Source organism: Ranitomeya imitator, chromosome 7 (genome assembly GCF_032444005.1).
Source record: "Ranitomeya imitator isolate aRanImi1 chromosome 7, aRanImi1.pri, whole genome shotgun sequence".
Classification (NCBI taxonomy): domain Eukaryota; kingdom Metazoa; phylum Chordata; class Amphibia; order Anura; family Dendrobatidae; genus Ranitomeya; species Ranitomeya imitator.
The window spans coordinates 40,691,114-40,707,105 of record NC_091288.1 but is presented as its reverse complement, the minus strand read 5'-3'; the positions used below and the strand labels follow the sequence as shown (position 1 = coordinate 40,707,105).

General features: G+C 37.9%; 1 protein-coding gene across 1 annotated transcript in view; it reads right to left on the bottom strand.

Annotated features, from left to right (window-relative positions):
• Window positions 1–2,414: 2,414 nt before the first annotated feature.
• COL28A1 (collagen type XXVIII alpha 1 chain) overlaps window positions 2,415–15,992 on the bottom strand; it is a 59,276-nt gene continuing 45,698 nt past the window's right edge. Inside the window, exons 25-37 of the mRNA XM_069733091.1 lie at window positions 15,865–15,933; window positions 13,784–13,852; window positions 12,759–12,827; window positions 12,519–12,587; window positions 10,247–10,327; window positions 9,127–9,162; window positions 8,983–9,019; window positions 7,607–8,164; window positions 7,057–7,490; window positions 5,981–6,080; window positions 4,914–5,036; window positions 4,557–4,748; window positions 2,415–2,496 (exon numbers count right to left, since the gene is read on the bottom strand). Of these exons, the coding sequence (XP_069589192.1) occupies window positions 2,489–2,496; window positions 4,557–4,748; window positions 4,914–5,036; window positions 5,981–6,080; window positions 7,057–7,490; window positions 7,607–8,164; window positions 8,983–9,019; window positions 9,127–9,162; window positions 10,247–10,327; window positions 12,519–12,587; window positions 12,759–12,827; window positions 13,784–13,852; window positions 15,865–15,933 (1,845 nt within the window). The 3' untranslated portion in view covers window positions 2,415–2,488. The remainder of the gene's footprint in view (window positions 2,497–4,556; window positions 4,749–4,913; window positions 5,037–5,980; window positions 6,081–7,056; window positions 7,491–7,606; window positions 8,165–8,982; window positions 9,020–9,126; window positions 9,163–10,246; window positions 10,328–12,518; window positions 12,588–12,758; window positions 12,828–13,783; window positions 13,853–15,864; window positions 15,934–15,992) is intronic.

The following is a 15,992-nucleotide window of genomic DNA, read 5'->3' as shown; positions in this document are numbered from 1 at the left end:
ACTAATGAATATTCATTAGCATTTGACTTGTTAGGGCAGCAGTTTGTGCTTCAGAGCTGTTTTTCCTACTGTAAATGGCGACTGGAAGTTTGAATGAAATTTAGCCAATAGTGATGAGCGAGTATACTCGTTGCTTGGGCTTTCCCGAGCACGCTCGGGTGATCTCTGAGTATTTGTTAGTGCACGGAGATGTAGTTTTCGTCACTGCAGCTGCATGATTTACAGCTGCTAGCCAGCCTGAGTACATGTGGGGATTTCCTGTTTGTTAGGGAAATCCCACATGTATTCAGGCTGTCCAGCAGCCGTAAATCATGCAGCTGAGGTGAACGAACACTAAATCTCTGAGAACTAACAAATACTCGGAGATCACCCAAGCGTGCTCGGGGAGACCCGAGCAACCATGCTATTCGCTCATCACTAGTCGCCAGGTTATCCAGTCACCCATTTGCATGCAAGTATACAGAAAATCCTTCACCCCTCCTCCTCTCTCCACAACTTTCAGTTTCAGTTTGCCCGTAGCCTCACCCCTGTGTCTCCTTGGCTTTGGCAAACATGGAGAAGGCAACTTGGCACTCTATGAGAGGTACGAAAAGTTGCCGAGCAAGTTCTCAGCAATTTCTGGAACTCTCGTATAAAAATGAATGAAGAAAGTCATGCATGATCGGCCACCTCTCCTCTGACGGCAGAGCAGCAAGATAGTTATAGATTTTTATATTTAAAGGGATTGTTTGAGACTTTAACATTGATGGCATATCCTTATAGTAGGTCATCGATGTCTGGTTGAGGGAGATGGGAAACCTGCCACCCCGCGCTGATCAACAGTTCCTGATGTTGGTGGTGGCTGGAACTTCTCAGTTGTGAGACTGGACTGACGGAATAGTGGCTATTGATTGATTTGTACTGTGCAGTTCTGGCTGACACTGGGAACAGCTGATCGGCGAGGTGGCGAGAGGCGTCACACTTCCACTGATCAGACATTGATGGCCTATCCTAAGGATAGTAATTGGTATTATTCTCAGCATTCTTAAAAATAGGGAATGTGGTGCCCAAATAGGGTATTCAGCCCGTAGTCAAGAAAGTTGAAAAAACTTGTCACTCACGAGAGAATAAAGAATAATAAACAAGGTTCCATTTATTGTGCATCCAAAAAAATAATAACTGTTGTCAAACGTTTTCGGTCCTGGTTTGGACCTTCATCAGAACTGGTCTATATATTCCAGTGTAGTTGTCCTGTCGTCTCGTGGTACTTAAACAAGGACTCAGGCTGCCTGGATGCCATTTGCAAGGAGGGAGGAGGAACCCGTGGACAGCTGGCGCTTAAGGAATCGTCGATCCGTGTCGCTGGGGATGGTGTGAGTGCCAAGTTTTTTCATCTCTATCCTAAGAATAGACCATAAATGTTAAAGTCCAGGGCACCCTCTTTAACTGAGTACCTCCTCCAACTGGTGCTACTCCACTGGTCCAGGAACAGTTTTTCTGTTTCTTCGGTAGCCCACTATTCCAAACTTATGCCCCCCCTGAGATGCAAATTTTTCTTTCAACCATGGGCTGTATACCATGTTACTTCTCTGTGGTTTGATTGGCTGGCATCAGAAGAAAGAAAGCAAATGCCTGCAGAGACATTCTGTGGTACACGCCCACTTGGCTAATGGCGAAAATGTGTACAATTATTACCAGGGGGTATAACTTTGGAATGGAGGGGTGCAAAAGAGAAAGAAAAACGGTTCCAGAATCAGTAGATAAGCGGCAACGGGAGGAGGTTCTCTGTTTAACTAGTAAAAGGTTCTTTTTAAGTCCCAGTGGTTGAGCCTGTACCTATCATACATTTATGATTTATCATTTTGATATTCTATAAATGGAAAACCCATTTACCATTTGTAGTCATTCTAAAAGACGACATAACTATAAGGAAAACAGCTATAAATATGGTATAATATGGAGGTTTAAAATGAAATATGGTACATCCTAAGGGACATCTGTTCACAGAATTAAAAAAAAATCTCCTACTAAGTGATTTCAATTCAAGTGAATAAAATATTTCATAGCGTTGGTCATCCCTTTGAGATATCTTTCAGCTGATCATTCTTTCGGCCAACTATTCCTGATGACCCACCATCCACATAAAGTCTTGTGTTGGCTTATCTTCCTTGAGAAAAAAAAAAGATGGGGCATGCTAACATTCAACATGCCCAATACTTCTTTCTTATGACTTTTTATGTCAAGCAGGAGTGGGGCCACTACCATATACATACACGGCTGGAGTGTATTTCCAAGATTAAACAGGTTTCGTCGACATTCATGTAATATGTATGGCAGCCTTAAGATCAGAAACCCTGAGACATGGAAGTCGTCATAACATTGAAATGAAGGTAAAAAAAAAATGAAATCTATGACGTCATAAATGGCACTGATGGTGAATTGGCACATTTAAGGAAAGGTTTATTGAATCCTTCAGTTTCAAGAGTAGCATCCCTCGCTTTCTTCCACCTTATTTTTCTGCGAAAGGAAAACAAAAACACCATAACGATGTTGTATGGATGAACATTATATGGTTTATCTTGTAACATTGTTGTACAGTTTCCATATGGATTAAATATATACAACGCTGAGTAACTTTGCGTTTTCCAAGGGCTGTAATTTTTTTTCTCGAAATAGCGATATGCTTGTTTTTTATGTGAAGAGTTGTAGTTCTGAATTCATTTTACCATATACTGCATTGAAAAACGCGAAGAAAAACTCCAAGTGCATTGATTGTTGAAAAACACAATTCCACCATCGTTTTTGGGATTTTGCTTTCACACCATTAATTGTAAAAATGACCTGACTCTCCAGAGCAGCACCATCACAAAAATACTAAATTTGTATAGCTTTTTATTTTTTATTTTAGTGGTTAACAAAAGTTCAGAACTTTGTAAAATAAAAAGACAACTTAATGAAGGCTTGTTTTTTTATATGCCAAGTTGTTATTTTTATTGTTTCCACTTTGGGGTACATAGGATGTTTCGAATGCCTTTTAAATAATTTGATATTTAGATAGATTGGACCAATAAAAACACAGCAATTTTTATTTTATTTTTTAGTTTCTTTATTTTTAAATTGGGAAAAAGGGGTGATTTGAATTTAAAAGTATATATATATATATATATATATATATATATATATATATATATATATATATATATTAACTTTTTCTTTACTTTGTTTTTCAGTTTCCTTAGGGAACCTGAACCTGAGATCGCTTTTTCTATTTATTGCAATATTATAGTATCTAGGATCCATTTATGGAGTTTACTTCACCTTACTAGACATATTATGTTGTTGGGAGACCATGCAGTTTTTTTACAGGAGGATTTATTATATAAATATCCTGTGAACATTATATTAATAATATCATAGTATCGCAGTAAATAGGAAAATAATGGTCTGCTATGAATCCCAGTCTGTGGCTGGGCTACACATGAGTGTCATGAAGGCTTTCAGCGGGCCACTGGTTACCATAGGAAAACATTGGAACCCCACAATTGCGTTTGATGGCTCTTTAAATATCACTTTTAGAGATTCAAAGCAGAATTTATGGGGTTAAACAGCAGCGATCAGAGCTATCTCTGGTTGCTGCTTTTAGAGACAGATCTCCCCTGTACAACACAAACCTTGTGTATCCAAATCTTGTAGCCATACTTCCTTTCTATCTGTCCTCAACCTTTTGTTTGTGTGCAGTCTCTAATCATCAAAACGCATAGAACTGAACAGAAACTATAGAAACTGTTTTTTAACTATTTTGTTTAGAACATTGCATTTTTTTATTTAGATTCCTTGAAGCAATAAAAAAAGTGGTTTCAAAGGTGGTTTTATACTTCATGTACTAATCCTCAGTTACAGGTTGTTTTGGAATCCAGAGAGTCCATTGAGCAGCCTTGTGCTTGATACTAGAATTTTTAAATTATGCTTTTTTATTTAATGTAGTTAAAGGGGGTTTTCATTGACAAAAAATGCTCTAAAGTACCAAAAATAACAAAGAAAGCAGTCAGTCAGCCTCCTCGGCACCAGAGCCTACTTCCCCCCGTTGTTTGAATCTCTGTGTTTTGGCTGTAGGGGTGAAGTCACTTCAACAGCGTGCATCACTGCTGCAGGCGATCATTGAGCAGCTCAGCGGCTCATGCCGTGTATCTCAGCACAGTCGCGGAGCTCAGTGTTTGGCTTCAATGGTGTCATGTGTTGTTCATTTGTTGTCACCGCTGCAGCCAAAACAGGAGACCTGAGCAGCAGAGGGGAGAGTGAGTTCAGAGGTAATTTGGAGCGTTTGGGGTTCACTTTCCTGAAAGTAGAATACTCCCATTATGGAATCAATGGTGCTATATAAATAATAATAAAAATTATTATTATTATTTATTATGTTTATTATGCAAATTCAACATATTTTTCGTCCCTACAAAATTTGCTGTTGGTGCCGACTTTGTTTTGTTTTTATTGATAAACTTCTTATTGTCTACTAAATCATCAAACTACCTTCACCGGTATTATCACAATTCTTCTGGATTTTTTTTTTTTAAACTTACCTCCCTCAAAGGTGTAGACACAGAATTTCTTACATTCATCTTCGGCATCGAAACGATTGCCATTTCCACTGCAGCCACCGTACCAGAACTGGGCACAAGAATTGGCTTGTTTATCGTAATACCATTTTATGATATAAGTCCGACATGGACCCTGATCTAATGGCAGCTTGCAACGTGCATCCTGGATGTAGTCTAGAAAGCAATACAAGTCATTAAAGAATATAAATGTTTACTGCTTGACTATTATTACCCCAATTATTGCCATTGATTTTATTGGAGCAAGGGTCTAGGTCCCTCCATGTGGCAGGTGCCACTGAATACTGGTGCCACGGTGGGTATATGATAAATAAAGCTCACCTATTTTTGGTATTATTGGTTCAATTTTCTCTGATGAACCTGGAGATAATATGACAGTCCTAGATGATGACGATGATATTGAAGTCGAAGCACCACCGTTCTCAGCTGATGATGAAATTATTACTTGGGAAGATGAATATAGAAAACAGAAATTAATATCTTAGTAACCTTTTTCTACCTACCAGTGTTGTTTTATTTTTTTTTTTCCATTTTTCATGTCATTTAAATTATCAACAGAATATATAAAGTTATTATTAGTGATGAGTGAGTGTACTCATTGCTCGGGTTTTCCTGAGCATGCTCGGGTGGTCTCTGAGTATTTATGACTGCTCAGTGATTTAGTTTTTGTTGACACAGCTGAATGATTTACAGCTACTAGCCAGGCTGAGTACATGTGGGGGTTGCCTGGTTGCTAGGGAATCCCCACATGTATTCAAGCTGTCTATCAGCTGTAAATCATTCAGCTGCGGCAAGGAAAACTAAATCTCCGAACACTAACAAATACTCGGAGACCACCCGAGCGTGCTCGGGAAAACCTGAGCAACGAATACACTCGCTCATCACTAGTTGTTATCCTTCACTTACTTTAAGGCTGTGTTCACACGTTCCGGTTTTTTCGCGTTTTTTTCGCAGTTTTTCCCTATAAAAACGCTATAAAACCGCAAAAAAAACGCATACAAGAAGCATCCCATCATATAGAATGAATTCCGCATGTTTTGTGCACATGATGCGTTTTTTTCCGCATAAAAAACGCATCAGGCACAAAATCCGGACATGCTCATTCTTTTTGCAGTTTTTATGCGGATTTCCCACTACAAAATGCATTGGGAAGTGTCCGGAAAAAACCGCGGAAAAAAACGCGTCAAAAACGCGGCAAAACCGCGGCAAAAAACGCATGCGGATTTCTTCCGGATTTCATGCAGAAAATGTCCGGTTTTTCACAGGAATTTTCTGCATGAATTCCTGAACGTGTGCACTTAGCCTAAAGGTAAAGTCAATTGTGAAAACTTATAAGAAATTAAATTACCTGTAATAGAATTGAAAAGGAAAATCAAAGCATTAACTACCTCTATTAGACGAGGAAGGTTGTTCTATTTCTTCCTCCTCGTCATCATAATCTTCCTCTTCTTCTTCATCTACGTTTGGAATTGAGATAATTTCTTTTTGCTACAAAATAAAAAAAATTGAAGGATAAAAAAGGTCATTTTTGGATGACTCTGTTAAGAACTACAGTTGTGTTTTATATTTGTCACCACTTTTTATCATAATCATATACTTGTTTTTAAAGCCTTCAGCAAGGTTTCACTATAAGTTATAGATCCATTTGATTGGAAACTATTAGTGTTATGATTTTTTAATACAGGGTGAAAGGAAAAGGTTAAAGAAAGAGAGGTCTTTAAGTTAATATACCAAGATACAATGAGAATATGTACAGTAAATGGAATTAAGTTACCTATGTCAGTGATAAAAAGTCGTGCCCGACTTTAATTGTCATTTTTGGTGTTTTTTGCTTCTGAAAAGCAATAGCTGCTTTAATAGATTTTGTCAGCACTATTTTATAATGTAAAGTAAAGACAAGGCTGTAACGGGGCTGCAATACTTATTAAATTGATCCTTTTGGAGTAGAAATCTGCTTTGTGGTTCTTCTGCAATCAGCATTAGAAGTTTTCTGCTAATTAGATTTTAGTGCACAGGGACCGGACGGTGCACTTGGTCTTCTCCTCCCTGTCTCTGATTTCCCAGCCCCTTTTTCCTGCTTCCGGCCTTTGAATGACAGGTCACTGCTGAGATTTCAAACATAGGACGCAGGGCATTCGCAGACCGGAGGCAGACGGAGGGGCCGGGGCTAAACAGACAGGGAGGAGAAGACCCAGTGCACAGTCCGCAGTCACACAGAGTGACTGCGGACTTATCGGTTTTGACCGGACAACCCCTTTAACTCCCTCCGAAGAAGACACTATTTGTCAGATTGTTTCTTTTAATCCCAATGGTTTTAACAGGTTTTGTGCACATTTTGACCTCACTATTTCTAATATCCCATCAGTGAGAGTGTACGTACAACCCCTCCCCCAGGCATAATACTTCTAATCAGTTCTTTGTGAGTGCATAACATTTATACATCATGATTTGACAATTTTTATACCGGAATTTGTGGCTCTCGAGAAACAACAAAAGTCTCCTCATTTCTTCGTCTTTCTTCTTCTTGACGAATTCTTTCTTGTCTAAGTCTTTCTTCTTCTTGACGAATTCTTTCTTGTCTAAGTCTTTCTTCTTCTTGACGAATTCTTTCTTGTCTAAGTCTTTCTTCCTCTTGCCGAGTTCTTTCTTGTTGTAGGACTCGTTCTTCTCGAATCCTTCCTTCTTCTAACCTAATTCTTTCTTCTAATCTACGTTTCTCTTCCAACCTAAGACTTTCTTCTGTGCTGACTTTGTCATTGTTGCCTTGAAATGTAGTAAAGGTAGAACTGGAAGACCCTTTCTGTGCATACATCGTGCTGATTTTGTTTCCAACTCGATTGTAGATAAGAGCACCATTTTCATCTTCACAGAACTGATTAACCAATTTTGATTCCAAAGCTGAAAAATATTATGTAAGATGTTATTAATACTGCTAATAATGTTAGTGACACTAAAAAACACGAGCAGTGCAATTTTTTTTTACAAAGTTACCTGATTTTTCTTTTACCTCTTACCTGGTAAAGTGTTGAAATCATCAATTAAGTACATGTGCTCGGTATCAGGCTCAGAAGCTATGAGATTTAATTCCCTTATGAATTCTTGTTGAGTTGGGTCTGAAGAATTCACAATTCCAATGGCGTACATTTGTATGTTGGTTGCTTGAGCCTCACGAACAGCAATATCTAGTTTCACAGCTTCTCGCTTGTCTGTCTGACCATCGGTGAGGACAATAGCTACTTTTCTGACCCCATTCCTTGCTCCATAAAAACCTTCTTGAGTAGCTTTTCGTATGGCAGTTCCGGTGTAGGTACCCTCTCCCATGTACATCATCTTTCTAATGGCTTGCTTTACATCTTGCTGAGTAGTGAACCTGTTCAGGCCAAATTCTAGCCGTACTTCTAAGCTATAGAGAACAAGTCCTATTCGAGTGGCATTCCGTCCTACTGTCACACGGTCAACAAGGGCCGTCACAAAGTCTTTAATAATTTCAAAGTTTTCTGGTCCAACACTTTCAGAGCTGTCGATAACGAAGACAAGTTCCATAGGTATCTCCTTACATTTAACACCGCAACCTACAGGGCACAAATATTAAAAGTTTAGCAGAAGTCTCCTAACTACATTTCAGCCTTTTACATGGTGCACCAACTTCTGTTAATTATCAAATTACCAAACTTTGCATTAAGACATATTGCAGATGTGCTGAATCTTGATTGCTAAGGTTGAGTCAACTTTTAAATTTGAAGGAATAGAAAGCAAAACAGTTAGGGTTTATGCACACTTAGTTTTTTTGAGGAGCATTTTGAGAAAAAAACGCTTTAAAAAATAACCCCCAAAATTCTTGAAAATCTCTTCCTATACGTTTCTAGTGTAAAATGACTTGCCGTTCATACATTCAGTCTTTCGATAATTTTTATTTCACTTCAGCTTTTCAAAAATGCCAAGCATTTAAATGAAATGACCTGTAAATTCTTCAGGCGTTTTCCGCTATGAAGCTATTTCATACATTAGAAGAGATGTCAATAGGAGGGGACTCTGGGTGTCTTTTTGAGTGTTTTAAAAGCGTTTTTGCTGCATTTGTGACTTGTACAGCTTTGGAGTTTTCATAATTGTTTAATAAATTTAATAAATATTAGCTAGTTGCCCACAAAACCTGCAAAACAAAGAAACCCCTCAAGTTTACAAAATGTTTGCAGAAATGGTGAAAAGTGTTAACAAAATATTTCAAGAAATGTAAAAAAAATGCTCACAAAATTTGCTTCAGGACAAAAAGGGAAAGAAGAGCCAAACACTTTCCTGAAATGGTTTCCTATTGAAAACCTATTCCTATTTCCTATTGATTGTCTCAAAAAAATTAAATGTGCACATATCCCTAAGTTGTCTTATAACTTACCACAAATTTCTTTAATCATCTTAATGATATCTTCTCTCTGTGAGATAAAAAATATATATTTATTGATGTGAAAGCTGGATTTGTTTGCATATCCATTTTACTATCTACTCAGTTACAATAAAAAAATAAATACAGTTAACTTACTGTTAATCCAGGGTCTCCTTTAGTTCCAGTTCTTCCCTGTGTAACATGAAAAATAGTTATTCTTGGTTCACAATTCCACTTTCATTCACTCATATTTCTTGGTTAAGATACCAACCTCGACACTTATTATATAAGTCACGCGTGGAGTCTGTAGTTCGAGCTTCTGGGGGAGATTTGTATATGAAATGAAGTTGACTGCTACTGCTTAGTGTGCAAAATTTACTTTTTTGGGGAGCGAGAAAGTTGAACGTAAAGAAGTACTGCCATTATGTTTTTTTTTGTGTATATGTTCATGTAGTGTAGAGTGAGTGTATTATTATACTCATTTATCTCTGTTTTCTCAAGGATCCAGCTCTGTTCTTCTCCTCTGCTCAGTGCCGTCACCACATGTCAGACTCTTTTACATTGAAATCCTATGAAATCCCTTTCTGATGCTCCATAGCCTTACATTGTAAAAAACAATTCTGGGTCATGCAGAGCGCAGCGTCACAGGAGAGTCGGAAGAGCGGTGACGTCACTGAGAAGAGGAGAAGAACGGCGCTGGATCTCACACTACACGCACATATACATAGGTTTAAAGGGAAAAAAAACTTAATGGGCAGAGATAACATGTAGGGATTTAAGAAGGTGGAGAACTTTTAGGACTATTGTAAGTGGAAAGGGGAAACTATAGCATTTAATGTTGGAAATAATGCAGTTTGCACATTGAGTCGGTGTCTACTGATTAGTTTATTTTATAAAAATGTCAATAGCTTGCTACAGGAAAAATATAACTTTATACTGTATTAGCCAGTAGATAGAAGAATATTAAAATTTGAGAGTCCTCAGTGGTTGATGCCTTTTAATGGCTAACAGAAAATATGGTAACAAGCAGCAAGCTTTCGGGACTACTCAGGTCTCTTCATCAGGCTTGATAACTTTTGGCACGCATGGCACATTTCTCACCAGTGTCCGGGCCATCGTCCTGTGTATCCCTCTGATGTTACATTTCAAAAAGCCTGATCCCTTGGTCTCTCAGAGAGATGAATGAGCCAGAGATATCTGGCAACAGTTTATCCCTGGGGGTGAAGTATTCTCATGTATTCAGTAGGATTGTCTACAGTACAAGCGGATGCCTTACCGTATCACCAGGGTTTCCAGGTTCTCCACTGTCACCTTTATCTCCCTTTCTTCCTCTTTCACCAACAGATCCACGGTCACCCTAAAATATGAAATTGACATTAGAAAAGGCTTTCAGCTGGAGTTTTTTTTCCATATTTTCTATGTAAAGTTTACTTTTTTGGCCAACAAATGGCAATACAAAAACTTTTGTTTGAGGATGAAATTTGTATTCCTTGATTTCAGTTTAACACTTCCTGATGAAGAAAAGACAAAACGCGAGTTGGGGTGGCAGGGAAATAAGTTAACCAGCCGTATTACACGTAAGTGCTTCATTTATCACAATATTACCCTTATAGGTAGACCATACTTGCACAATTGCTTGCATGTTTTATCCTAGTCACCAGTTTCATTGATTTATCTTATGTTGACCTGGTCTATATAGATGTATTGTTTACGTAAACTGAATTACAGGTGATTACTTTACAATTATATTTGTACTAGTCATTAAGGATACCACTATGCCTTGTGTATCCAGCTGATGTAAAGGTATACTATGTATCCTCACATTTAAATAACAGCAATGGAATGAAACTGAAAGGGAGAAGATACAGATTAGATGTTAGAAAAAACTTTTTGACCTTGACGGTGATCAATGAATGGAACAGGCTGCCACGAGAGGTGGTCAGTTCTCCTTCAATGGAAGTCTTCAGAAGCTGGACAGACATCTGTCTGTTTGACACAATGACCCTGGAGGTCCCTTCCAACTCTAACATTCTATGATTCTACTTGGATTTATTATTCCTCTGTTTAATGTTCTCTAACTAATAAAGATTCATTTTGATTTAATATACTCCTGGCATTTTGGGCTTTTTCTTATGCGGTAATGTTGAATATTGAGAATTTGTGACCTTGAAATTATTTGAATCCATATGGGATTTTCTAGTGCTTACTTTCAAGTTGTACTTTTCTGATTGATGTCGTAACCATATAATAAGCTATCAGTGTGTAATAGCTAAAGGTCTGCTGGATCATATGATGTGGCCCATTAATTATTACGATCTTTATGTGTTTCATTAGCTGAACCTCAGCTGATCACAAATTTAAGTGGACCAATCACCTCTGGGAAAGCTGAATCATGAAGTAAAAGGAGATAAAACTATAAAACCTATATATACATATTTATATATAAGTAGAAAAAGTAAACAAAAAAGTCTTCTCTAATATGGCATTTAAAGTTTTAAGAAATACAGGCTCAAGTCAGCTGAAGGTGGGATCTCCTCTGCCTCACTATTTGCACAGCTGAGTGAGCCTTCCTGCTTCCAACCTTGAGATACCATTGATGTGAGCTGAAAGTGCAGTATGAAAACACTGGAGAAATGTGTTGCTGTCTTCATACTGGGTGTAGTTATATATGTGCTATCGTAAAATGGATACCTGTGTATTATTGAGTGGCAGGAGGAGGCTACAAGCAGCCATAAAAGTAAGTACTGTAAGCTTTTAAGTATTGCAGCTACTGAGTATATATTGAAAAAATAGTCATTTAGAAACAGCGATGTCCTTCTCTAGTAGATTAACCCTTTAGAAGAAAATATGTTGCCTTCTAGATTAACTCTTTAGAAGCAGCTATGGTCTCCTCTAGTAGATTACACTTTTAGAAGCACCTATGTTCTTCTCTAGTAGATTAACCATTTAGAAGCAGTTTAATTTTCCTCTGTTTTCTGGGCAGTACAATTTACAATGACATCTTTTTACATGGCCCATAAATAGTGGTATTCTATATTTAGAAAAGTTCAAACTCCTAGCAAGTGTTGAGGAAAATATGTGTCTGATTTGTGTCTAGTAGATTCATTCTTTGGAATGCAATGAAGAGTTCATTGTGTTTTTCAATTATCTTTGGTGAATTATTGAGCAAAATACACAAATAGGTTTTTATCATATTAGATTATTTGGACTAGTGACAAAACCATGAAAGTCAAATTTATGAGTTTATCACATCATATTCATCCCCCTCATAGCTGTTCTCTCCCAGGCCAGACAATCTTACCAGATTTACTAATGACACACTGTATATTTGAAAAATGTCTTAGAATTAGATCTTTTGTCACTTTCTGTGCGATGGTATGAATTATGAGGTACGTAATCTTTAAGTATAAAACCCTGTTATTTCAGAAGTTGCTTATTTAATTCTGCCATTACTTCGAGGACCCCAATTCCCAACTTTGATAGCCACAATTTATTACTGAGATTTTTGGAAATATTCCATTTTACATGTAAATAAAATTTGTCCTCACCTTTGGCCCTAGAAGTCCCTCTCCTGGAAGACCACGTGACCCAGGCAAACCTTGAACTCCTTGTTCTCCCTAAAAAAATAGGACAGAATAATGATAATGCTTGTATACATTTACTTGGGGAAAAAAAGGGTAGAATGTGTTTAGAGTTATGAAGCAAAATATAAAATATTTTTGGTTCATTGGTTTGTGCTTTCAAAGTAAAAGACAAAAAGAAAACAATGGATCAAATGTGTTCCTTACCTTTGGACCTTGTATCCCTTCTCCTGGAGGACCTTGGGCACCTGGTATTCCTGATTTCCCCACATTTCCCTAAATAAAATCGGTATTAATGAATTATCAAGAATACCATAAAACAAATTAAAAAAAACAGTAATTTTCTGATTTTTTGTTCTGACATTATCTTTAAAATTTGCAGTTGTGTCCTTCCTTGAAGGAGTTTACCCACTAAATAGATTTATTTCCTAACCACAAAATAAGTGATATATGTGTGATTACTGGGAGTGTGACTACAGGACCCCCGCTATGAGGTGGATGTGTGCTCTAGCTACTTGGAGCGGGCTCAGGAGCTGAACCTCCTCCCTACCCAGCAGATGCCGCCTGTGTTACACAGCCGGTCACCAAATTGGAGCTAGTTCTGATATGTCTCGGATTATGTGCCTTGTTGACTAAATTGACTAAGCTTGTGGCAGGGCTTCATAGGGACTCTCAATTTTACAATAGACTTCAATATTAAAGTATTTCACCGTATTGTATCAGCGATCAAGCACTCCCTACACCCTTTAACTGTATAACTGTCTGGGGTTTTGCTCTTGCATTTTACACAATTTTCCCAATTCAAGACAAAGGAGAAAATTCGAGAATCTAGGCACTCAATATCCTGTGTCTCTCTGCCACATACTGTACTGCCCAGAGAACGCGCTAAAATAAGTAAATGACCCACTCCTCTGAGATGGGTGCACGAATAGGATTCCACTCCGAAATTACGTAAAAAATAAATTCGGCACTCCAAAGTAGATGCAAGGAATAAAGCAGTATTTTATTAGTAAAGGTTCATCCACTTTACACATCTTGCGCATTTCAACAGCGCTGTGCGACAATTCTTCTTAAACGGTCCCACCGTTCTGATGAAGGCCATACGATCGGCCGAAACGTCAAAATAATTTTTACAGTGGATGAACCCTTACTAATATAATACTTCTCTAAAATGCTGATCATCAGAATGTAACGTAAAAGCAATGCCTCTTAAATACAGTCAATTTTCTTACCTTAGGTCCTTGCAATCCTTCACCAGGAGGACCGGGTAGACCAATAGGACCTCTGAATCCTGGGTCTCCCTACAGATAGAATCATTGGTAAAGTTATAAAATCGCATCATTAAAGGGGTGTTCCCAAACCTTTTTTCCACTTTGGGTCATATTTAAATTTTTTGTTTGTTTGCGGCAGGTGCGTGACTGCAAATATGCGATATGCATTCAAGCGGTCACATAACATCTTGATGTACATGGCCTCACCCAATGCAAGTGTATTGAGCGAGGCTGGAAATGTGTTGTCCGAATGTGGGCAGAAGTATGTAAATCGCATATTTGCAGTCACATGACCGCCTACTTCTGGCGCCAGCACCGGAGAATCCTGACAGCACGCACTGTGCACAATGTGAGGATTCACAAGTCTGCAGTTACATAGAGTGACTGCAGACTTGTACCACAAGGCCGGACAACCCTTTAAGTTTTATGCAATCACACCTCCACATGAAAAAGCTACATGGGAACGTGCGTTGGGGCTGTGCTGGTGGGCCATCTTGATCCTCCTCTATTATGGGTAAGTAATACTACCTACAATCCTCTGTCTTCACTTCACCCCTTGTTTACAGCCATTGTGTGTTGCTACTATGAATGGTGCTCAAAGATTGTTTGCATAGGTACTATGCTCCTTTAGTGCTACTTGATACATTTAAGGATCTACTTGTTGCTCCCCACTATTTTTTCTCCCTATTTAACACATTATTTTATTAATGGTAATTGTTTTTATGAACCTTTTCAATAAATGATTGTTTTAACTCTATTGGTAGTTTGTGGTTACTCCAATTTCTCAGTGTTCTGCTCGTGTTCGGAGTACTCCACCGCATGATATTGTGGTATTTGTTTAAGGGGTGACATTAAAACTCCTGTCCCCGACCTTTATAAGTGGTGTGCTACATGAATTCTTGATTATACCTTTAAGTTTTATGTATATCATTTTGATGCATGAAGGTCAAACTGTCTATTATGCACATGCCAACACACAATATATACTCGTTTTTCTTTTTTTTTCAATTAAAAAAGTGAACGATTATAATTTATATTTATATTTGAAGACTATCAATATAAAAAATTGTGTTTAATAAAAAAAATGATGGCATAGTGCTAGGGTATGCCATAACTTCATGACTCGTAGGGGTCTGAACCGGAATCAGCACTGTGTCGCCTACACAATTTTTCCCTACAGATCACGGTACCCACCGTTCTAGCTGAGCAGGGTTCCTCGAAGATGGATGAAAGCTGTTCCATTTTCAGGATCAGAGGACAACCAGAGGTTGCCAACCCATTCCCCTCCCCTAATCCTTAATTATTAGCATAAACTATCAATTTGACTTCACTTTATAAGATGGAAATACTAGGTCTTCACTTCATTTTTCCCTAGATATTGCTCCTCTCCATTCCCAAGTTATGGACCCACCTTATTTCCATATAAATATAGTATTTTTTAGCCAACTGGGTGTGGTCTGTAGATCTTTCCTATGTGATCACACCCAGTTCGTTAACAAGACTAGACCTATATCCAGTGACAAAAGGGCCAAATCTCAGGCATGGAAATATGGAGGATATAAAAAATAATAATGCCAGCTTCAGGAAAACCTTACAGGTAAAAAAAATAGATATTTTTTACAACTGATAGGTCTTCTTTAAATTTCTAGATATGTTTCTTTACCAACTAACAATAAATAGTTCAGTTTGGTTGTTCAGCTGGGTTGACTCACAGTCGTGTCATATGGGGTCATGACAATTAAATGGATGTTTAGATAGGAGTCAAATAAAAGGATGGAGAATCAATCCGTAATGAAATGTCCCGCCTCTAATGGCTAATAACCAATATTGCTTAATTACAATATTATGTAGGGTAATATTTAAAACACAACTTCATCCAGAAATTCAGCAATACTTATGTTTAGGAGATGCGGACATTTCTTTATTCCTAGGATAATCCATATTGATGGATAACAGTCATCTGCCAGGAAATGGACAACTGTTTTTGGAGTCCAACCAACTACTTATTATCACTTTTACACTATATCTAAATCTGATAATACCTTTGGTCCCGGAAGTCCAAAGCCTTCTGATCCAGGTTCACCTGGAAGTCCTGGAAGCCCCGGCATACCCTGATTTCAAAGAGAAGCATTTCTTAGCATGCTTTACATTTTGAAAGGCTTAACATGGT